This window comes from Armigeres subalbatus, chromosome 2 (assembly GCF_024139115.2).
Source record: "Armigeres subalbatus isolate Guangzhou_Male chromosome 2, GZ_Asu_2, whole genome shotgun sequence".
In the NCBI taxonomy this organism is placed as follows: Eukaryota; Metazoa; Arthropoda; class Insecta; order Diptera; family Culicidae; genus Armigeres; species Armigeres subalbatus.
The window spans coordinates 242,262,363-242,287,196 of NC_085140.1; the positions used below are offsets into that span (position 1 = coordinate 242,262,363).

At 37.1% G+C, this 24,834-nt stretch overlaps 2 protein-coding genes across 8 annotated transcripts in view; both read left to right on the forward strand.

The window, feature by feature from the left end:
- Positions 1–24,834, forward strand: part of LOC134212007 (serine/threonine-protein kinase RIO3) — a 114,422-nt gene that overhangs the window by 17,665 nt on the left and 71,923 nt on the right. The window lies entirely within an intron of this gene.
- Positions 5,555–24,834, forward strand: part of LOC134212005 (protein split ends) — a 417,127-nt gene continuing 397,847 nt past the window's right edge. For 3 of the 7 annotated variants that reach the window (XM_062689470.1, XM_062689474.1, XM_062689472.1), the window contains exon 1: positions 5,639–6,798. In XM_062689470.1, the coding sequence (XP_062545454.1) occupies positions 6,716–6,798 (83 nt within the window). In that variant the 5' untranslated portion in view covers positions 5,639–6,715. Of the gene's footprint in view, positions 6,799–24,834 lie in introns of all 7 variants that reach the window. The other 4 variants (XM_062689471.1, XM_062689473.1, XM_062689469.1 and 1 more) reach the window with 3 other exon arrangements.

The following is a 24,834-nucleotide window of genomic DNA, read 5'->3' on the forward strand; positions in this document are numbered from 1 at the left end:
GGAGTAAAAAGTATGCCGATTTTGACGTATGAGCAGTATACTCCAAAATGAGTAAAGGAAATTTACTCCTTTTAGGCGTAGTTCCACTTTTCCACGATTATGCGTACTTTATAGTCCTAAAAGAGTATATTCTGGTTACCGTGTAGGAATGCAACTAAAAACTAAAAAGCACTCGTTACGAATTTTCACGAGATTCAGCAGCCGATTGGAGCATGAATGTATGTAAACAATCATAAAGTCATGTAGAGTCTAGCGCATTTGTGCGCCCTCCTGCAGCGTGAAAGATAAATTCGAAGAGCGGGAAATGTTTGATAGCCAAGTAACTGCAAAATAATTTTGTTTATGGGAGTAATTTCAAAATATCCCTCTACTCGCTTGAGCGTAGAAAAGCGGCTCTATCCGCAGCACCCAGATCTGAAACATTATTTTTCCCAACAGCTGTTCTAGATTCAGTTTTTATACCAGTCAACCGTAAAAAAAAATAAAACTGGTATAAGACGATCCCCACCGATGTGTATCCAAATGAGTGTCTAGTATAGGAACGAAATGCGTTCATATTTTATTTATGCACTTGTTCTCGCACCGGTTGTTTCTATCAAGGTTGTTGAAATGCAATCATGCTTCGCACCAGTGGTGAATATCCGGTTGCTATTGAGGCAAACACGGAAATAAATAAAATCAGGAAAAAAATATTATTTATTTTCAAATCTTTCAGAACGCGCTCCAACTTTTGTAATATTAATATGTGCGTAATGCATTTTGTGATTATCACATTAGCTAGACACACATCTGCTAGGTGGCGCTAGCTTATATGCAATAATTTAGTGAGGTGGATATCTCGAGATCTATAAAACTTAGAAAGATTTTGTCTCCTACAAAGTTGTTCGGGTAGCCATAACATTTATGATGGAGACTAGTTTAGTTTGGAATTCATACGCATAGCGGCGCTAGTGTATGAGAAATTACCTGTTAGGTTAAATATTTCTGAATCCGTTAGAGTTGAAAAGTGGCCATCTTCTACAAAGTTATCCGAATTATCTGTTAGGTTGGTTATTATGTAAGATTTAAAAGGGTAGTCAAACCAGAAGTTTTGTTTGAAACCGCAATAGTCGTTGGCGCTCGAGTTGAGTCGAATCGAGTCAAGTACGAGACACTGAAGATGGCCTTACTGTAGAAGTCGAAATAAGTATCTGTCAAAGGTACAACCAAGTGGTGGAATTAAATGGAATTGTACGAACTCGTCTTATGGCAAGTAAAGGGGCTCCCACAATGATGAGCGCAGCAGCGCGTTTTGACGGTTAACCCATGCATTTTTCTGCCAAAACCTGCCGCTGCGCTCACCATTGTGGATGGGCCATAGCTTTGTAGAATACGGCAATATTCTGAAAATTCCAGATTTGAGATATTTAACCTATCAGTTTATTTCTTATACACTAGCGCCGCTAAGCGATTGTGTTTAAAACTAAACTTGCTTGCATCATGACGGTTTTCACCACCCGAACAACTTTGTGGAATACGGCAATATTCTAAAAAATTCAGTTTTCGAAATATCTAACCTAGCATAATGGTTTTGACCACCCGAACAACTTTGTAGAAGGCGGCAGTATTCTAAAAATTACATATTTTGAGATACCTGACCTATCGGGTTATTTCCAATACACTAGTGCCGCCAAGCGTTTGTATTATTAACTAAACTTGCTCGTCATGATGGTTTTAATCTTGGTTTTAATCATCCGAACAACTTTGCAGAAGACGGCAATATTCTTAAGATTTCAACTATCGAAATATCTAACCTTTTAAATTATTTCCAATTCACTAGCGCCGCCAAGCGGTTGTATTTCAAATTAAACTTGTTTTCGTCATGATGGTTTTGACCTCCCGAATAACTTTGTAGAAGACGCCAATATTCTAAAAATTCCAGATTTCGAGTAACTAACCTATCAGGTTATTTCATATGCACTAGCGCCGCCAATCAGTTGAAATCCAAACTAAACTGACCTCCATCACAATGGTTTTGATGATGAATAACCGAAGAGTTTTTCAGAAGGCGGCACATTTTTTATTTATGCGTTACTCTTTATTTCCGTGTGATGGTTTGGCAACGGTTGGAGCGGGTCGCCAAATTTGCCAACTCGCTATTCACCGAAGGTTGCATTTACATTTCCCAAACCCGTTTACCAACGACCGGTGCGAGTTCGCGTCATGATAGAGGTTGCTATTTTGGCTTTATTTACGCACTGGTGGGGATCGTCTTAGATGAAATTGAAAAACTGTGCAAAGTTTCAGATATTTTCGAAATGGTCGCTCAGGATCGACTGGCATGCCTCCGTGGAATGCCTCATAACATATAAGGTTATTTTTTTACGTGTATATTAATGAAAAACGATTTTTATCGGGTAGTAAATAAAAGTCCTGTGATTTGCTCCGATAAATATTAGCGGATTATCTTCAGTGTATAAGAACATCCGCTTTCCGTGTACGGTAATTCATTCAAAGGCACTCAAACCCAACATCATGGTGTTGGAAAAGTATTGTATTCAATGAAAATATGTTAATCAGACCCTAAGAAATAGATTGATGGTGTGAGCGCGAACCAAAAATATTGACGTAAATGTTGAGGGAAATCAGAAAAGTTTGATATTCTTTTCAATATTTCCCCTCATCACCCCCCGCAGTTTGCCCACAGGAGTCAATGACGGTTGAGTGTGTGCGTGTTTTGTGGGTTACACCATATTATTCGCATTAGTTCAAGAAAAATTTAAAATTTGTAAATAACAATGTAAACATTTTGCTATGAAATTCAATCGGGAGAACCTATATACCTTACAGTCCTGGGCCCTCCTTAGCCGTGCGGTAAGACGCGCGGCTACAAAGCAAGACCATGCTGAGGGTGGCTGGGTTCGTTTCCCGGTGCCAGTCTAGGCAATTTTCGGATTGGACTTCCATGGGCATAAAAGTATCATCGTGTTTGCCTCATGATATACGAATACAAAAATGGTAACTTCGCTTAGAAACCTCGCAGTTAATAACTGTGGAAGTGCTTAAGTGAACACTAAGCTGCGAGGCGGCTCTGTCCCAGTGTGGGGATGTAATGGCAATAATAAGAAGAAAAACCTTACAGTCCTATGATTTGATTACATGCATTGAAAATGCTATGGAAAGTTAAATTAGATGATTTTTTACAATTCTGTAAAAAATAAACACGAGAGTGTACATTATAGGAATATTTTGGGGGTCCAAAATAAGGAAGAAGAACGTCCCGAAACGGAACAGAAAAATCATGTATGCCCGCATAATTACAAACTGTACATGGATATTTTCACGTGCGGTCGACAACAGTATCCTTTACTGTTGGCAACTGTAAATGAACGATCTCATATAAAGTTTTAAAAGTTTGTGGTACGGTTATTTGACAAATAACAATATGTTGAATGGGTTGTTAAGTTATGTCACCATAAAAAATCGTCTGTTTTCGCGTGCAAAATTTTTGCTCAACAGTATGATAAAATGTTGACATATAATGCAGGAAATAAAGAACATTTTAGAGACAGCATGTTATATGTTGACTTTTAGTGATGATGTCGAGCAGTTATGGTTGAATCGATCGAAAAGTATTCGATAACCGCAACGTAAACTGTGAAGCTATATCTTACATCGTAATAATGATTCTGACCATATAACATGTTGTTTTTTATTATGCGGGTGGGGATTTTCCACCAGCGAATTTTTTTATCTACCTAATCACCCCACGAAAAAATTCACAAACAATCAAAGAAAATTCAGGTGGTATTTCAAAAGCGAGAAATTAATAAATACCAATTGTGTAAAAAACATATTGGGTGTATGTCTTGGCTAAATGCTTGAGAGGCAGTATCACTACTTGGTGAATACATTTGGCTCTCTATATTCTTCCTAGAGCTAGACCTGCTTTTATTTGTTATGTTATAATTCTCACAGTTAAAAATGCCCACTATTGCTTGAATTTGTATTGTATTAAGAGCATGCTGAAACACTATGACCAGAGTGCTTAAATTGTCTGAACCGACAGGACCGTTTTAGGATTGACATTTGTACGTCTTCACTTAAAGCATCGATTGATTATAATATCAATAACCTATTCAGATTACGAGAATTTACCAAGTATTTGTCGTAATATCATATGAAATGAAAATAAGATAAGTAATCTTTGACATCAAGATACTTTTTTTATTACTTTATTTTTGTAAATTCTGATACAGGGATCAGTTCTTCACTTACGACATCAAGATACTCTTTGTCATGTCATTAAGCTCGTAATCTAAATAGGCTGTAAGTCCGATAAAGCCAATCAAACATAATCTCTTGGTAAATAATCGATTAGTTTTCTCATAATAAATCAAACTCATGTGAAGCAAAAAAAAATCTATAAGCTTATAATGTGTCTCGTTTAATGAATTCAAGAGAATCACACTCGTTCTTTAGTGGGATAGATATGGCACTCAATCTTGTTCACTTGCGTCGTCATTCATTCAAAATGGCCGACAATCGCGTGCGTAACGGATCTCACCGTGCGCCGGTAGTGGTGCGACATCCATAACCGAATGTAAAAACGATGATGGTTTCTTCTCGTGTTCGTTTCGTCTTCGCCTTTCTCCTCGGCAGCACATTCATCAGTTGTGTTCGTCGGCGAAAACCGTTTCCCGTGTGCGCGCGTTCAGTCAGTTTCAGGAACGCGATGAGTAGACATCGATGTAACGAACGCGTTGTCGCTGTTTCCACATCTGAACAAACATCATCATCAGCAGATTTTCTACCTAGCCGCGGATCAATCCAAGTGATAAGAGTGAAGGAGAAAGAGCGATACGCGGTGCCGTCGAGCTCTTCTCGAGTCTAGAAAAAAACACTGAGCCAAAAAGAAAAGGAAGAGGCACCGAGGGAGTTTGGTGTGGAGAAAAAGTACAGGAAGAAATTCAATAAAAAGAGTGTCTCTTTCGCCGTTTGAAAATCATGGAAAAGTGCTGAAATTCGAGCCGAAAGTTTAAAGAAGTGTAATTATCGTGAAATTAATGGTTTTATTTGAAATTGTGGATTATCGCCGGAACGGTGATAACCTTTAACGCGCTTGGGAGGCAGAACGGATGATCCAGAAAGTCACCCAAAATTGGATTAAAAGCCTATTTCCGGTTCGCGAATTCAATCCGCTGTGTTAAAAAAATGGAATTAGTCAACTAACAACGGCTTCTTTTGGGAAAAGTGAACTATGAACCTTGCCTGATTGCATTGCCTTGCGGTTCTGCAGAAAATTTAATTTTCTTGGTCGGGATCGCATCCCGAGCAAAAATGGTGATCAGGCATAAGAACAAATTTTGTCAAGTGATAAGTGTTTTCAGTGCAATGAAAATGTTTTAAATTTTTATTTCTAGGATTGCATAAAGCAAATTGTTACAGATACGAATTGTTAAGTGTGTTGAATCTACTATTGAAGCAAATTTACGATAAATCGAGGCAAATGTGTAAGAGAATTTGATTAAAAGGAGTTAAAGGTAATTTGCTCACGTCGAGATAAAAAAAATCAGTGAAAAATTTCATCTTCATTGTCAACATCTAAAAAAAAGTTGTTAATTTTCACCTGAAGCGTTCTTCGTGTTCGTCGAGTTTTCGTTGGAAATATCTCTTGTAAATAATTCCCCCTTCGATTCGGCGATTTAAGGAGATTGTCGTATATCCGGGTATAGGAAGTGACTTGTCATGTACGGCTGATACGAGCAAAAGGAGCCCCTGCCCAGCTAAAAGCTCACCTATCCTGTTTTGGACGGATCCAGCATTCGCATTTGGAAGAGTAAAGCGTGAACCCAAGTCAAGCGTTCCCCCTTTCCAAGGGGATGGGATCCGGAGGGGTTACGGTCTACGGTAGACCACTCCTTGGTTCCGTAGTATGATCGGCAAGTTTCCCAGGGGAGGAAGTGTCCGTTTTTTGTGAACAAGTGCTCCGCACCATAGTTGGAAGGGGCCCTTTGAGTGGCTTCTGGGGGAGAAAGTTAAGAGTTTTGTCCCCCCAGAAAGGAATAGGAAAGGGGTTAATACAAAGGTTGTGCAAACGCAGAATGTGCTGGAAGTCCGGATTTTCGACGACGTCCGGAATACGAGAATAATTTTCTAGCTGGAAGAGATCGTTCTCCGGAACTTCTCTTCTGTTCTTTTTCTTCTCGGGTAAAGTGCATATTTGGAGTGTGTTCTTGTCATAATTGGTGCAGTGTTTCGCGGTGCAGCATACGGGGTCCAACTAGACGGAATTCGGCGTCTACTCCGTGCGATACTTATCGTGGTCCGGAAGTAGGATGTAACAGTCTGCCAAACATCGCCGTGTGTTACTTCTTAATCGTTCGCAGATTCTGATCGAAGAGTTCCAGCTCTAATCAGACTCGGGTACGGTCGAGCGTTTTTAGGTTCCGCGCCTCGTAACCGTGTGATCGTGATCGTCCGATCCAAGAAGAATCGTGCCCCTGCTTTTTCAGTGAGAATTCGGTGGATCGCGCGCTGTTTTCGGGTAAGTGTGTCTCCAATTTCCCTCCTCAATCCGTGTCCCCGTTCAGTGCACGCAAAAGTATGAAGGAGTGGTGCAGGTTTTGAGCCGGAGAGCAATCGAAAGCAGAAGATTTGGGGTAATTAGTCAAGCGTCAAGGGTTGACGGCCCCCAGACCGGAAAAAGTCGCCTCCATGAAGCACCTGAGGCACAATGGTACGCGAGACTCGACATCTTTGGGTTGGAAACTTGCCCGAAACGGTACGAGAGGACAGGATACGAGAGCATTTTAAAAGGTAAGTTTTAATGCCAGTGGTTAAGTTTCGTGTCATTTTTCGCTTGAAGCGTTTTCGTAATAGTCAACCATCCTAATAAGCCTTTTTGGGACCAAGTATTATATTTATTAGGAAATTATTCATTTTATTTAAAAAGTATTTAGATTTTTACTAAAAACACGTTGAATATACTTTATTGATTTCCAGAACTGTATTTTCAAAAAATATATCAACATTTACTTTTAATCACAGAATTAACAAAAACATGTTCTGACAATGATATTTTTGCGGTATACTTACGAGGACTGTCATTCGCTCATTTATATTTGATATTTTCAAAATTATCAACATCAAATTTATGCATAATACAAACCACATAACAATAATTCTACTTTGTAAAGAATTGGCAAGTTTACTTAAATCCTAATCAGCAAATTATGTTATGATAAGTAGCAAGCATTTTTAGTTTGCTTGCTTCGTAATAATACATTCAAATTATCACAAACGAATCCATTTTGTGTAACTCACAGTTCGGAGGAATCTCTTCTATACTCTCAACTGAAACGTTGTCACGAAGTTGACGTAAATCCATTAAACCCCTAAATTCCCTGATCCAAACCCGATTACCATAAATTGTAATGTGACGGCAATGTTTCGCTGTCATAATCTCGTTGCCGAACTGACTTGCGACTTGGCCGGCAGTTGACAGCAAAATGAAGGCTTCGAGTCGGCGAAGCAAGTTTGATTCCACTTGCCAGGAAATTGCTACTCAACTGAACCACAGATCTCGGAACGAAACTCGTTATCATCGCAGCGTCATCTTGTTAGGATCTTATTGCCGTCATTCGGTTGGGGTTTAACTTTTAAATTGCACACCACCGCACCACAATCGGACGAATTTAGGCGCAGATAGTGCGCGAACTGGCCGGACCCAGCCAGCAGGTCGTTGATTGCGCGTTTCTAACGAGCTGCGGGTGAAGGGGTTCCCGGTGAGGTGCGATGGTAAAGACGATGGTGCGCGTACTGCATTGTATGCAGTAATGAGCTCCGAGCATCCTCCCTAGCCAAGGTCACGGGGGTTGACGGTACTGAAGATAATATTCATCTGTGTATCATATCACATTTGGAGCACTTCAGTGCGCCTCTAACGATTCACAGTGGATCGGCTGCTTTGCAGACTGAGCCCCTGATCGTATGTCCCGGCATACTTATCAGGTATAGCTCTTTACATGGAGGATCCGCTAGGGCTCATTAGCACTCTCAGGGTCATTTTCAGGAAATTAATCAATTTCTCGTCAACTGGAAGTAGCGAAGCCAACGCGTGGCCATAGGTAGGATAGGATAGGTTGTAATATAGATTGAAATTGAGAAGTCTACTTTGTATTTTAGAGACATTCAATTTTCAGAATGTTTTCAATTGGGAGTGGAGAACTATTTAGACTTATCAGGATTTACATCAGGTTGAAAAATTCAAAATAGTAATGTCATAACAAACCAGAAATCAGCCAAGAAAAACGTAGGATTAAAAAAATAGATAGATCACAAAATGAAATAATAATATTGAACATTTTAGATTCAGTAATTAAACAGAATTTTATTTTTTTAAATTTTTGTTTCAGAAATGGTTTAGAGCAGCCAAGGTAGAAGTTTACTGTACTATTGGATAGAAAAATATTAAATTGAAAATCTGAGATAGAAGAGAGACAGAAGAAAAAAGTGGAGGTTGAGATTATAAAAGAGAAAAAGAGATTGATAAAAGGAGAAATCAGATATTGATAGATAGAAGAAGGACATAGCAATTTGTAGTTTTATACATACTGTATCTAACAATGACTAAAACACTAATAAGACAAAGTTATAAAAGACCTTTATGTTGAAACAAAACAGACAGACAACCGACAACAACACAATGACAATAACAGATCTAAAATATAGAAGACAAGTTGTGTTTACATTAATTATACAACTCACAATAATAGAAATGACTATCCAACGAGTAGTACATATTTTTAATGATGTTATTCATATAAATCAATGCTTCATAATCGTAAAATTCATTCATTTAGCTAGGAAATAGACGCAATGAAGCATTACCATACCATTGATAACTGAATCTTGGACCAGACTTTAAAGACTTGAATTTTGAAGAGCGGAATAGAACATGACCATTTGACTACTGAAATTTATATCAGACAGTACTGTAAAGGACATGACGCCATAATCTTGATCAACCGCCAAAATAATGGAAGCTCTCAGATTAATATGTCGATTTATTGCAATAGTACTTAAATTAATTTATTGTATATTTACGATACCATTTAAATTATTCCATGTTGAAACAAAGTCCACTAGTATGATCCCATCACATTACATCAAAGTGTTATGGCTCGGCTGCGGTGGTGGGCGCGGTGACGCGTTTTGACAGAGAATACAGAATTAGTGTCAAGATGCGCCGTTGCGTTAATCGCTGTAGAACGGCCTTTACTTGGAGATGGCATCAGTACCACCCGTTGTCAACATAGACTACTATTCGGTATTGAATGTCGGCTCCAAGAAAACATTAAATCAACTTTACATGTTAATTATTCGGAAAACATTCATGCGCGTGATGAGCTTTCATTATTATTATTATTTGTTTTAAACTGACAGACTGCGGGAAGGAAATGTATCGGTATGATCACAATACGAACCCAGACCGCAGTGACCTAGTGAGCAACATAGCTTGAGTCGTCTGCTAGTATTGTGTATCACATGGAGAGCCCAGTCGAGATACCAGTCTATTAAGACTACAACTGGTCAACTCCCGGAAAAAAAAAAAAAAAAGTAATGAGCTCCGAGCATCCTACGACGGAGGTAAATTGGATTAGCAGCGATTTGGCTCGGGATTATTCCTGGCATGGAATTTCTCATTTAGCTTCATTATTACGTCGGTAGGAAGCGTAACAATTGTGACGGGTTATCCTGTGCAGTGGTGGAAGCCACTGGAGTGAGGTTTCTAACGAATGGATAACCTCTAGAAAGTCATATTCAAGTCATAAATATTTCGCATGTTCTTAAATGTATCAACAGTCTGTACTTTCAATTCAATTGAAGAGATGTATTCGAAAGAACATTAGTTGGAAGAAATGTAATTTGATATAAATGTTTTATGAAAATTTTACAAAATTATTCGGAGAATCAGAGACAATAAATTCTGTTCTGATACAGAAGCTTAAACACATTGTTGTATCCGAATCAAAATGTATTGAATGAATTATATTCATGTTTATCTGTTCTTCGAATGTTTCGGACAAGAAAATTTCTTTATTTTAGTTCCACTGTGTTTAAAAAGAGCATATTATTTATTTTACAATCGATCACTACGTTATTTAATTTGCTTAATTCTTTAGTAACCGCCATTATGTTTAGCAAACATTAATTCTGTTCGTAACCGAACAATCTCATGTTGAGTCGATTCAATTTTCATAAAGGACACGTCCGCCACCCGGCACTCTGAACTTTTTTTTTATTATGCAAGGCGTCATTGTGATCCGAGGCCAATTCATCTCGGTCGCTCTCGGGGTGCTGTGAATAATCTTCCGAATCTCATTGCAGGCGAGACCTACAAACTATGGTAATTTGTCGCGCCATCACGCAATCCAATCCGGATTTACAATTCTAACGATTGCTGTCCGTTCCCCGCTCGGCAGCGCTCATCCGGTTGATGTCTGTCCGCAGTCGATCTTCCCTGCGTGCGAAGCAAAAACCTAGACATTGGTGCGGTGGGATTTTAGTATTTATTCGGAATTGGGGATGCTGAGCTGATGAATTAAAGACGAGTTCGTGACATCGTTTTCGGACGACCGACGACACGACCAAAGGCACACTCATCTAATTACTTTTTGCGACAACTATGATGAATTGAATTCTTTGCCACAGTTCTTTGACTATATCTTGGAGTTTTGTTAAAAAACATTTCTCATGAGAAGGCAAAGCAAAAAGTTGTTGGAACCGAAATTGTCCTTTCTCGTCCACCTAATGATGTTAGAGACGATGTCCACCGGCAAACTGCACAACACATAGTCAGCAGATAATTACAGAAAAATAAGCAGTGCAGCGAAGTGGCTCAGAAAAATGACACTGCGTCAACACAAAAGGTATCGATGTTTCACCCAATAACTCCGTTAATGAGTCCAAACAGACACGACGGCGAAGAGTTCGTCACCCTGAACAACGGCTAACGAGGCCTGTCACCAACGACGAGATCAGTGTCAGTTGTTTGGCGTTCAAAGAAAATCTATCCGATGGGGTTTCACCCAACATAGATGAACTGGCATTCGCATCCAACGCGAGATACGAGGGGGCACTTGGATGACGACGATAGTGACGGTGTGTGGTTTTTCGGGCCCCATAAAATGTATTGACGACGAGCATGTATCTATTTTATCGATATTATGTCATCTTATCGCTTGGAGCGCTATTTTGGGGTAAACAACTTTCCAATCAGATGGATGTTAGTCACCCACTTGCATTGGTTTCCAGTGCGTAGAAAGGGTTGGAGGGACATGACAACACTAGCTCACGATATCATGTTGGGTTGGCAGAGCACTTTATTTCGTACTGGAACTGGGAGACTTTTAGTACGCTTGTTCAACCTTTCTCACGGATGAAGAATCGATATAGAATCGTCATGTAGTTTACCATACATAGTGCGACGACAGAACTGTTTTGACTTCGTTTGTTTGAAATAACTAGAATTATTTATGTATGTTGATTATTCTTTAAATATTCAAAACAAATTGATTGCCCTTGCTGAAAAATATTTTGGATATTTAATCCAAGAGAAGATCCATAAAGCACGTCACGCAAACACACGGACAAAAAATCTCAAAACTGAAGACGAAAAAAAACTTAAATTTTCTTTAACTCTTTTAAATCTATGCTAAACAATAAACAAATCAAAGTAATAGGTTTACCGTTAACCTAATGGCATACCGATGCCCAGTTGGGCTTGAATAGCAATCCAATTTAGGGTTCAGGATGATAACCCAGAAGAGCTATAGTTTGCTGCTTACGTTCACTATTTCCATTGCTGAATAGCAAAGGTCTTGTAAATGCCAAGGAGTATGACACTGGGCTCACTTTTTATGTGGTTTATTTTTTCGTTGATTAATGGCTTTGGACACAAATTCCCAAAAATTGTTCTGTTAATTTCCCTGAAATTTCTCTATGAATTCATCAGGAAGTTCCCTCCGAGAATTCCTGTGAAAACTAACATAGAAATTCCTCCAGAAGTTTCTCAGGATTTCCTTAGGAGATTTCCACAGAAATTAATCAGTAAATTTCTCTAGGAATTCCCTCGGGAATACGTTCAGAATTTCCTTTGGGAATTTCTCCAGGAACTCTCCTTCGGAATTTTTTTTTCCTCCCAAATTTCCTCCAGGTATTCGTTTTTGAATTACCACGGGATTTCCTCAGAAAACTAACCATTAACCCTCTACAACCCAAATATTTATTTTCTAGCAACACAAATGTTTCATTCGCGATTTCACCTTTTGATTTTTTAGAATTTTGTTTTTAGAGTTTCCCCTAAAAAAAAAAAAATCTCGGATATATTCATATATTTTTTTAAAATTTTCACTGACTTATGCAATTATAAATTTTTAGGGTTATTTTTTTAATTTTCTGTGTAAGAAATTGGTTAAATATTTAAGAGCGTATCATTCATCACTACGGCCTTCTACTGAATAAGGTTAGTTGTTAAATAATAATCAACTACGCATATTTCACTCATCAAAAATATACGAGCAAAAAAACATAGAAACAAAATTTTACACAATTTAAATTTGAATTCCTTCAAAAAAAATCTCCAGGATTTTTTTTCAGTAATTCCCTCTGGAATTTCCCTCCATGAGTACATCCAGCACTTCCTCCAATTTCTTCAACATTTCCCTCGGAATTTCTTCCTAAAATTCCTCCAGATTTTTTTCAAGCAATTGCAGTGAGCATTTTTGAAAGAGCTCCTGGATGAATTACTGGAGCATTTCGTGAAGGATGTCCTTAATAATGAATCCATCGAGATTTTGTTTTTGTGGATTCCTGAAGAAATTTTTGGAGGTACCCGTAATGCTGGGTAGACACCTTTACGTGGTGTGTTACGGGGTAAGATCTACCACGGTTACATTGCCAGCTACAGGCAAATCCTGACCCAACGAATACCTTCCTCATTATCCAACTCCGTGGTACTTATGAGGTTGTCGCTAAGTCGGTGGCCTCTCGTTAAGTAAGTACTACATCAACACTTCCTTCCTCTCCCTAGTTACGGTGAAGATGGGCGTGGCCAGGAGTAGTAATCCTCATGCTTTTGTTATTTTTGTTTAAGACTGGAATCAAGGACCACTCCCCTTCTTGATTTCTGATAGCATTCTAGATAAGGATCTCAAAAGTAAAACATGAGTATCACTAGTGTCCAATCTACGAATTACACCGTAACAATGCTAATGCTGATGCTAATGCTAATTCCTGAAGAAATTTTTGGAGGAATTCTCGACGGAAAGAACTTCTCGATGGAATTCTTGGCTGAGCAGCAAAAAAAAAATTGATTGATTTGATTTTGAAAATTGGAATTTCTGAACTGATTTCGGGAAAAAAAATCTATCTGATTCCAGACAAAAATGCTGAAACGATTTTTAGTAGGTAAGAGTTTGCAAACGCGATCTAAGAGCAATTCTTGAAATTTCTGAAGAACTATTCCTATCGTTTTAAACTAAATGGCGTGTCATGCGAGTAGAACATCAGCCAATGATTCTGATTCTAAGATGTTATCTGCAGTGATAATACATGTTGTATAATTGTAAGTAATTGTTCAATGAGCTTGCGGAAATATATGTAAAAATATCAATGTCCAACAGGGATGATAATGTCGTAAAATTTACAAAAACTGTACTACAAAAATGCTTTTTTTTTAAGTGAACGAACTCCATTAGTTTCTACGTCGCAGTAGTGTTTCATAGTCATCAGTGTAGTTAAAAAAAATCAAAGTCCTGGACAATTTTCGTTCCGCGGAGCGCCAATTCATTTTTGACGGTGGCAGCGGCGGCGCACATGTCTTATTATTGATTGATTGAAGATGTAGATCTAACTTGAGATTTGGAGTGGCTAGACGATGTTCCGATAGTACTCATGTCAATATCAAGAAACGGGTTCTGCTCCGGCAGCCATTGTTTTAATAGAAAATGGAACAGTTGATTTATTGGTTCTTTTTCCTTTTGAGGTCCTTTACAGGATCGTCTAATACTAAGGACATACAGTGTGATTCGTACAGTGCCAAGGCCAATTACCAAAACGCATGGAGAAAAAATTGTATGGTACAGTTGCATCAGGTGTCTGTCTAAGATTTAAGTGAGCTCAACAATACTCTGACGAAATGTGGATTGATCGCTTGCATCCACTGGTTTGGATTGCAATAATATGTTTTTATTTAACTATTGATTCATTGAACCAAAATTTTATCATTTCACAATTTTCAATTAATTTTTTCCATTATCAACTTATCACTTAGAATTATTCGATTTGATAGCAACCCGATGCATACGACATGGAATGCCGTTCATTTTTTTGCTTCTGGAAATTAGCCCGAAAAAAGAGCTATTTCTTACTTGCTAATGTGCTTCTTTCATTACATTCGAAAATACACGAGAAAGGCACCATCGCCACCAGGTGAAAAAAAATCTTGGATTTTTCCATTCACAATCTTGGCTGTACACGTTTCTCGATGCATGCTGTTAGTTAGCAAGTATTGTGTTCATTTTTCATTCCGTTACTTTGGACGCATCGACAAGAACTTGCCCTTAGGGGTTTCATTTGTATGGAAGGGGAGGGGTCTCGAATCAGAAGTTTCCAAGTCTATAAGGATCGGACAGACAAAATATTCGGCAAACTGCCTGAAGGTTCTTCTTAACCGTAGCTCGTACGATGGTGTCTTGCCCTCAACATTGTGTTGTTACAAAGCTGTTAGTTTAGGATGAGCTTTAAGTTTAATGAGCTCAAGAAAAACCCGTGAAACAATCCTTTGGGATAGACGAGCCAACAATCCTATTCGAAAGTAAAAAAAAAAAAAATTAGGTTGTATATTGGTAGAGAATATTTAAATCTTCAAAATCCATTGAAAGATGAAGGACTTATTAATGTTGAAAGGAAAAAATAGTCGCTAATTTTCGGGTACCAGTACGAGCTTCCAGTCAAGAGTGGAAACCGTCCGTGATCTTGGAGTGACTCTTGATCGCGCTCTCATATTCAACGAGCATATTAACCGGATTGTACAGGGAGGTCTGCACCTGTTTGTTTTATTGAGAAGGTTTGGAAGGGATCTGGACGATCCGTATGCAATACTGTCTGTGTACGTTGGACTCGTTAGGTTGAAACTGGAATATGCCAGTGTTGTCTGGAGACCACAATACGCTGGTCAAATTCAACGACTGGAAGGTGTCCAAAAAAAGTTTGTAAGGTTCGCTCTTCGGAATCTTCCGTGGACAGGAGAAGAAATGCCATGCTATCAAGACCTCTGTGGCTTGGTCAATCTGGATACGATATTTACGCGTCACAAGATAGCAGATATTGTGTTCTTTACTAATATCATGACTGTCATGGCTGTCAAGGTTGATCAGGCAACAGCGGCTCTCGTAGCTTGGTTGCCGGAAAGGGTCACTCCAGGACAGTCTCTGAAGTGTGAACCGAAGATCATGATCTCTTTTCAGCACGTTGGAAACAAACCTGTTGGAATAGGAAGCTGGAAAAAGTGAGATTTTGCTCAAAAGGAAACACTTCTTCTGAGAGGGCGCGTACAAACTTGGTATAGAACAAACTGCAGGTATCGTGTGAGTAACTTGGCTTGCAAATCTCGCAGTTAACAATTGTGGAAGTGCGTAGAGAACACTAATCTGCGATGGTGCAATGTCCAAGTGCGGGGTATAATGCCAATAAGAATAAGAAAAAGAAGCGTATTTTTAGTTGGGGAAGAGGGTCGGCTTTGGGTAGCTTTCGGTGCGCCTCTGTCTAGCTTTTGACAGATAACAAATGCTGTCATTTGACAACCTTCATTTGTTTGCTAAAGTAACATGATATTTTGAGCTTAATATCAAACCAAATGGGCATCTCTACTTTGAACTAAAAACAAATCATTTTTGTTACTAGAATAACAACACAAAAGTTTTTTTTTTACCTTTTTCAAAGTGTCATGAATTAAAGTGATTTAATTGAAAAAGTGAGTGCATATTTATGCAGTAAATTTAATCTATTTCGAGGTTCAATAACGATTTCCATAAGAATTTTATCGCGATTTTTTTCTTCGCATTTCAAAAATGGCTGCGAAATTCGATTGTGGGCACCCTTAGTTTATTGACAAATCAATCAATATCGCTGAAGTTGTCCCCTAACTTATTTTCAATGACGTTTTTATGTAGTTTTTATTATTATTTATATAAAATTGAATCAAGTAATGAGTTTAATTTATATTTTTGTGTTTTGAGCATGTCACACACACTTTTTAGAACTAGGCGATAACCTATTTGCTTGCAACAAGTTGCATTCGACGGGAAATTCTGTCCCATTGTTTTCTATTGAAAATTGGTCAGATAGGACGATGGGATCACAATTTACGGACATTTTTTATAATGAATGAAAAAGGCACTATTACCGCTAGAGTGATGAATCAGGGATTTTTTACTGTGTGTGATGCATATAAACTGCCCATGATCGTATATTTGTAACACTCGCATTTTTGTTCATTTTGTAAAAATCCTTTGAATCGTCCAGAAAGCTCAATTTACTACATCTAATCCCACAACAGTGAAATAGGCTCTACTATCTTGCTTATCTGTGGTAAGCTGGAAATGTTTGAGTTTGTGGGGAGGATGGACAAACGATTTAGAAAATCAACCAAAATGCAAATGTTACAAATATGCGATCATGGGCAGTAAATTAATGCAATAAACGTAAATCAATGGAAAAAATGAAATCCATTTACCTAAAGTGCAATTTTAGACATGTCTTACGTGATTGTTTTCAATATCCTTCCTAACGCACGAGAAAAGCATCATCACTGCGAGGTGGAATGATCTGAGTTTTTAGTGCCTTCTGGCTATTAGAATAAAACAAATATTCCTTTTCATACAAAATTTAAATGGTTTTCATTATTTATTTATTCTTTTTAGCCGAGTTTTCAAGGGTGCCCACAACCGAATCACAGGATTGAAATGTACAAAAATGTCAAATTTGCGAAATTGTCAATAAAATTTTCTAAATTGATGAAATCAATATAATTTATTCGCTAGTAGTAGGGTTATTCATCTAGCTTTCGATTGGTATACAAATGTCGGCACAAGATCAACTAGGGCCAAAGTTATGGACCAAAGACAAAAGATTGCCCACAATCGAACCTCTTCCCTTATCGAAAAAAGGAGTCAACACAAAAGAATGGTTCTGTCTCAATGGTCATTTTATCCTCGACATAACAGTCCTCGTCATAGAAGTATTTCTTCCAACATGCTTTTTGTCATGATCATGAAGAACTCATTGTAGTTTATCAATATCCCATAGGATCCAATATCCTATAAGGATTTTTAGGATTATATAGCAAAAAATTATAAAATAGAGCGGTTCTACGCAAAATCGTCCATAAAATGCTGACATTTGATACGAGCCCCTTGGATTTGAACGAAATTTTGCAAACGTGTTCAGTATAACATGATACATATTATGAAGAAAAAGTTGTTAATTTTGGAAAAATATTGTAAGAAATAATGGTAAGGTAATGATCCATGAGAAAACATATAAATATGTTTTCTCAATAGCATGTTTTAGAAGATTTCGGAACCAACATTTCAAAAGAGCGAAACTGCTTTTGTAAACAATAGCTTCTCCCTAATTTGGTCTAATTTGAGCCCGCCCACGCAATCCAACACCACTGATGGAAGCAGCGAGCTCTCTTTTTTCATTAAATGGCGCTGGATTGCGTTGATGAGCAATAATTGGTCCACCAGCGACGGGAGAGGCTTTTGTTTCGCCTTTTTGAAATGATGTTGCCGATTTTGATTTTTTCAATTTTTGTTGTTCGAAAACATTTTCAATGTTTTCCGTATCGTTTGTATGTCAAAGAAAAAGTGGTTGGCGTATTAGTATGTGCTGAAGCAAAAGAGTTTTTTTTCGATGTTGCATCTCTAATAACCTATAAAGTTTTCAACCACTCATAAAATTAAATACAAAATATCTCGAAAACGGTTACTTAGGGAGTTCGTTGATTTGGGCATTTCGTAGAATAATATAGCAATGTTCAGTATTTTTTGAACAATAATTGATTTATTGAAAAATTTCTGGATGTTGATATTAGGAAAACTTTTTTTCTCATTTTGACCATAGCCTCTGAAACATTTTAATGCTTTATTAAAATGATAATGCAAGGTGTTGACTAGTTGAGGAAAAAATTCAGTAAGGGAAAACCAGGAAATGTTGATTTGGAAAGTAAGGGAATTTCGATTAAGATCAGGGAATAAATCACAAAATCTAATGTTGAAAATTAATAGTGAATTAACTATCACTACAAATACAAAATACTTTAAGTTCTAGCTGGAAACTGTAGCGAATCTTTCATTAATTCGCATATAATATTCGTGCATTATTTCTGTAAGACCTACAAAAGTTACTTAGTCAATATAAGGTACACTGGGGGAAGTGGAAAAAGGGAGTAAGTGTAAAAATCGACTCGAAAAATTGGAATTGTACATACTTCACAGTTTTTACCACATCATAACATTATGCAAGAATGTACTTTGATGCTCATACTAATACTATGTTGAAATTTGTATAATACATACACTAACACGGTTAACGCTTGAACTGTAATTTAAGGTTTCACGAAAAGTTGATTTTTGCATTCATAAAATCAATTCTTATTTGCACCGATTGACCCTTTTTCAAGTGAATTCATATCACAGGTTACTATTACAATACAATTAAACTAATCCCATTCAATTTGTAGTGGTTTGTTCCATGAAAGCAAATAATTCAAAGATTTTACACTTACCCCTGGTATCAAACACTGCGGGGGAAGTGGATAATGCTCTAATAACGCAATTTTTTTCTACCCTCCAGGGTTTATTTCGATAGCTGTGAATTTTAATATGTTCCTTTTTTGTTATCATTGTGATTCCAGTGGTGATTGGACTAATATAAATGAGAAAATGCCTGAATCATCCACCTATCGGTATTGATGCCTTTCACATGTTTTACATATGAAAAAAAATGTATAAAAAAGTTAAAAATAGCACTGATAGATAAATATATTCTATAATTCACATTCATTTTTATTCATAACAAGTATCACCGTTGAATGCAATTTTTTTGCGAACAAATTGGTTAAGGACAAGTGCTTAAGAATAGCTGACAATTTTGAACATGCTTTGCGCACACACACACATACAAATACGCATATACAGACATCATCTCAATTCGTTAAACTAAGTTGATTAGTTTATAACCCTGTAAGTCCCATTTTTCCTATAAAAAGTTCATCTTTGGGGCGAACATATAGATTTTACGTTCACTTAGTGTTCGACAATGCAAAACCAGCCCTCCCTAGCTATTACGAGAATTTCTTTGAGTATCTATTCCGTTAAGGTAATGAAATCATTCCACAAAAGATACTCAGAGCAATTATTGTATTGATTTTAGTTATATGTAACTACTCATCACAATTTAAGATCAAGGTAAAATGGGTTTTCCACTTACCCCATCCCACTGGGTTAAGTGGAAAAACAACTCCTTATTTTTAAATCTCTTTCCACAAATTTCAAGCGACCAAAATGGTATGAATTACCGCACAGTTGGTGCTAAATTGACTGTTTTTGATAGCCCATTTTGATTGAACCCATTTAGATCATTTAAACTGGTTTTACACTAATTCAAACATGCACTATCGATTTTTCCTTTTCCACTTCCCCCAGTGTACCTTACTCAAAGAATTACAGAACAAATTGTTATTGAAGTCTCAAAATCTTGAGAATGGTCTGGCGAATAAAAGCATTTCTATATAACAATAGCCTTCCCATAATTATAATTAGGTATTATGCTTGATTTGTGATATCTTTCTATATGCATCAAAGTTATTTGAATCTTCCTAAAAATACTTCTGATATTAATCAAACAATTTCATCAAAAAATCTTCTAAGTGTTGCTTGAGAATTTTGTTCAAAAGTTATTCCAGGGAAGGTCCTTGAAGAACAGTTTCCTCGCCAATGTATTTTAGAGATGATTCTTCTTTCGCAACAATTACCACATTTTGGGACTGATTTGCCATTTGGGCGTAACTTTTTTTGTAAACAAACATTGCTTTATCGATTCCGTAGAATGCAAACATTATACTCCAAAACTAATTCCCTTATCTGATAGAGGAAAGCCTATTCTGTCGGATACATACGGTGGTTTTCTCAGAAAAGCTTGCTTTAGCAGGAATTTGCCTTCCAATGCACAGTGTTTTATTTCGTCATTTTCACGATCGAAATACCAAAACTCGAAAAGTGTTTATTTTGGATAAAGGCTTTGTTCACAGAAGTTTCAAGATATTTGGGAGTCATCTTTCGATAAAAACAGTTTGATGATTAATCCCTCTAAAAGTGAGTTGAGAAAATTATTTTTCCACCAGAATGAGATAGACACGTAGTGTCTTCCGCAAAGTTGTAGCAAATGTAAATACGAGCAACTTTGCTGAACATCTCGAGTTTCTATCTCTTATATATAACAAACTTAAGAGGTTTTATGTAAAATCCCCTTTTAAATCTAATTTTTCATTCTAACCCTTTCCAATGATGTTTGCCATTTTCCGTCTCTTCTAAAAGTTGTGAAACAAGCCAAGCTACATGTTTTTGCTGAACATTTTAACATTCCATCTCACATACAACAAAAGTTATCTTTCAAATATTCACATTTTTGAATGTATTTCCACTTGTAATTACTCCCTTAATTGCAAAAAGTCGCAAATTTCTTCACGATATACTGAAAATCGAATATTTCATCTTTCTACTGACATTGAAAACTTTTGTCTACAAGAGTCTTCTCGAATGCTGTGTTAAAAACTTGAAACCCTATGAAAAATCATAATACTTGAATAACTTTGGTTTCATAAGAGATAGAAAGTTACAATGTTCAGCAAACACATGTAATTTTGCTGGTTTGACAACTTTGTAGAGAAGGCTGAAAATGTAAAAAATCATTAGAGTTAATTTAAGTCAATATAATGATTTGAAGGGGATTTCAACATAAACCATGTTAAGTTTGTTGTATCAAAAATATAGAAACTCAGCTTCATCGCCGCATTTGTTTTCAATAGCATTTGTTATAACGTCCATTTCCCAGAAATGCAAAGTATTTTGTTTAAATATGTAGTTCGAAAGGAAAAGTTGTTTCCAAATTTAACTGAATTTGTATTCGTTGTTCTCTTTGTCATCGCATTCACACTTTCACTAAAATAGTTAAGTATCTTCTGTGAGCAACTTCCTTCGACTTCCTGGCCAACTTCGGGCTTTTGATATAACGGGATCCAACGAACTCAGTGACTGTAAATGTATCAGCATGTAGATTGCAAGTAAGCACGCGCCGGTGGTACTTTTCCAAAATCATATTTGTTGTAGAAAAAAAAGTTAAGCATTCAATGATGATCGCATTCAATCGAGAAGACTCTTGTCGACAAAAGTTTTCAATGTTAGTAGAAAGATGAAATTGGCGAGTTTCAGCATATCGTGAAGAAATTTCCGACTTTTTGCAATTAAGAAAGTAATTACAAGTGGTGAGTTCAGTGGGTGATCTCTCTTGTTCCGGACAGCAGAACGATCGCGCGATCGGTCGAATTATTGTGTTCTGCATTGCGCGGCCGGTAATAAAATTAATCAGTTCAGTGCAAGTTCTATCATGTTTCGGACAGCAGAACGATCGCGCGGTCGGTCGAATTATTGTGTTCTGCATTGCGCGGCCGGTAATAAAATTAATCAGTTCAGTGCGTGTTCTATCATGTTTCGGACAGCAGAACGATCGCGCGGTCGGCCGAATTATTGTGTTCTGCATTGCGCGGCTGGTAATAAAATTAATCAGTTCAGTGCGTGTTCTATCATGTTTCGGACAGCAGAACGATCGCGCGGTCGGTCGAATTATTGTGTTCTGCATTGCGCGGCCGTCATATGGCTACTGCTTCTGCCTCATACGCAGGAGGTCGTGGGTTCAATCCCAGGTCCGTTCCATTCTCCTACTCTGTATCTTTCTCTTTATTTCTCATGTTCTAGCAATCGCTAGAACTGGAAATGGATTCCATACCGTTTCCATTACTATTCCTATACCTTCAACTTGAGTATTCTATCAGTAATCTGCTAGAATTGGAAATGAACTATATAGCTCGTTTCCTACATCCAATTAGAAATTCCATCAGTTACCTTCTCCTATCTATCACATTGGCAGCTCGTTAACCAAGACGGACCTCTGCCTCTCCAACCTAACCCAGAAATTCCAACAAATTCCGCATGAACTCGTGGCAAGTGCAGAGGTATATTCGGCTTGCAGTGGGCGAGTGATTGCATCATCATTTCCTCCCCCTTCCCTATATTGACTTGCATTCTGACGTGGCAGGCGCCAGTATGACCTTACAAATGAGATCACCAGTACTTGTACATTGAAGATGGGTGCTAGTCCCAAGCAAACATCTGTTGGTTCCCTGTGCAAGAACAGCTGATCTGGTCATAATGGAGTAGCAACTACGAGCAGTCAATCAAGCTCAAGCTCAAGCTCAAGCTTAAGAAAGTAATTACAAGTGGAAATACCTCTAAAAATATGTTTAATTTAAAGATAACTTTAACGGATTTCCTAACAAATTTTGCAAAGAAAATCAAACATTTTCCCACGAATTCTTTAACAAATTTATTTAGAACTTCCTCTAATATATTCAAAAGTTTTTAAAAACATTGTTGTTGAAAAACATTTGCCATCGTGTCTAAAGTGGTTGAACTATTTAATAATGTTGGAATTTCAAGATGATTTGATAAACGACGAAATATTGATTAAATAAATGGAAAAAAATATAGCCACCCCAGCCTTCGAGGCCAGCTAATAAATTATTTCTCGGTCTAGCCGTAAGTTCACAGTTCTTCAAACCCAATATTTTTCGTGATTTTTTCCTGTAGGATCATTGTTTCATTGAAAACGAAGACAAAAATCAAACGGCCTTAGTGTACTTTAACAAAAATAATAAAACTACTCAAGTAACCGGAAGTGTTTAAATAAGCCGAACTTGCGACTATAATGCTATCACACTCCGTGATTATTTTGAAGCCTATAAACACCACTGTGAGTTAAAAAGAATTTTTAGTCGAAAGTATCCCAGAAAAACAATAGAGGTTCCTCGGCGACAAGCTAAAAAAGCTATATTGAGCGCCGAATGAGATAAACTCTATCATGGTTTTATGAATCACTTATCTTTGATAAATACATTCCATGAAAACACAAAAAGTTTAATTCTAGAGTCTTCTTCTTCTTCTTTTTATATGGCTTTATATTAGCACTGGACTTTGGCTTTTAGTATTTTGGTAAATTTTGGGTTGACAAAAACAGACTTTTTTTTAAATTTTCACTTTTTTAATTCATTTCACGAATATAAATCAGTTTATCCATCGGAAATCCAAAATGCGTGAAAGGTACCCATTTCGATTTTTTTTCAATTTTTCGATGAACCGCCCTTTTATTTGGTTCTATTTGATGCCCTGATTCTCTGTACAAAATTTTAGCCAAATCGGTCAACGTTTGGGCGGTGCTAAATTCGTTGGAAGATTATATGGGAAAATGTATGCAGAAAAATCCAAAAACAGTGATTTGCAGTTCGACGGCACAATTTACGATGAAAAACTATGATACTCATTTAGATCTTGAAGAATTTAATACAGAATGTTATGCTGAAAATCGCGAGAAGATTTGTGTTTGCCCGGTAAAGTTATTAGCATTTCTCTGAAGTGGAGTTTGGGCAAATTTCGTTTCTTTTACCATTGAAAAGAAATAAATTCATCCATACAGCACTCCAGCAAAATGCCAATATCTTTGCCTAACAAACTCTAATCTTCTCGAGGTTTTCAGCATAACATTCCGTATTTGATTCTACAAGAACTGAACGAGTATCATAGTTCTTAATCGTAAATTGTGCCGTCGAACTGTAAATCACTGTTTTTGGATGTTTCTGCATACATTTTCCCATATAATCTTCTAAAGATTTTAACAGCGCCGAAACGTTGACCGATTTGGCTGAAATTTTGTCGAGAGTATCAGGGTATTAAATAGAACCGAATAAGAGAGCGGCCCATCAAAAAATTTGGAAAATTGTTTTTTGAGCCACCTTATTGGGTATAATTGGATAAAACGCTTGTCAAAATATTATCCTCCGCGTAAAAATCGACTCCAGTGTACTTGGTTTCTAAACCATTTATTGTCCCAGCTTATTACCATAATCTTTCTTATTCTGAATATACTTAAAAGGAACGCTGAGATACACCTTATTGTCAATATTTTTCTGTTCTAAAGATAAACAAAGATAAACAATAAAACAAATTAAGGTAATGTGGACATTTCGACAATTCAAGTATTTAATACTAAGAATTCATTCGATTTTTTTAAATGCTGAACTATAATTTGCCAGATTGACTATAAAAAATAAGTGATCACGCATTATTCAAAATATAAAAATAAAAAATCTCATTTGAGCCTAGGACGAATTAAAAGCAATCAGACTGAACGGTTGGTTATAAAACGAAGCTAATCTTTTCCGAATTGAAGTTCCCACACTTCCGAACATTCTTCCGCCACAACCTTGAAGGGATTTAAAAAAAGGATTCCCCACAAAGGGACGCAAATTCCAGCACATGTTTCGAAACTCTGCTTGTGGCAGCATATTCCCTCGAGTGTGAAACACTCATCATCAACTCGAAACCAAACTCGTTGAAACGAATGGAAGCAAAATCAAAGAAATCCTTCAGGGTTCTTGAATCCCCGCTTGGTCGC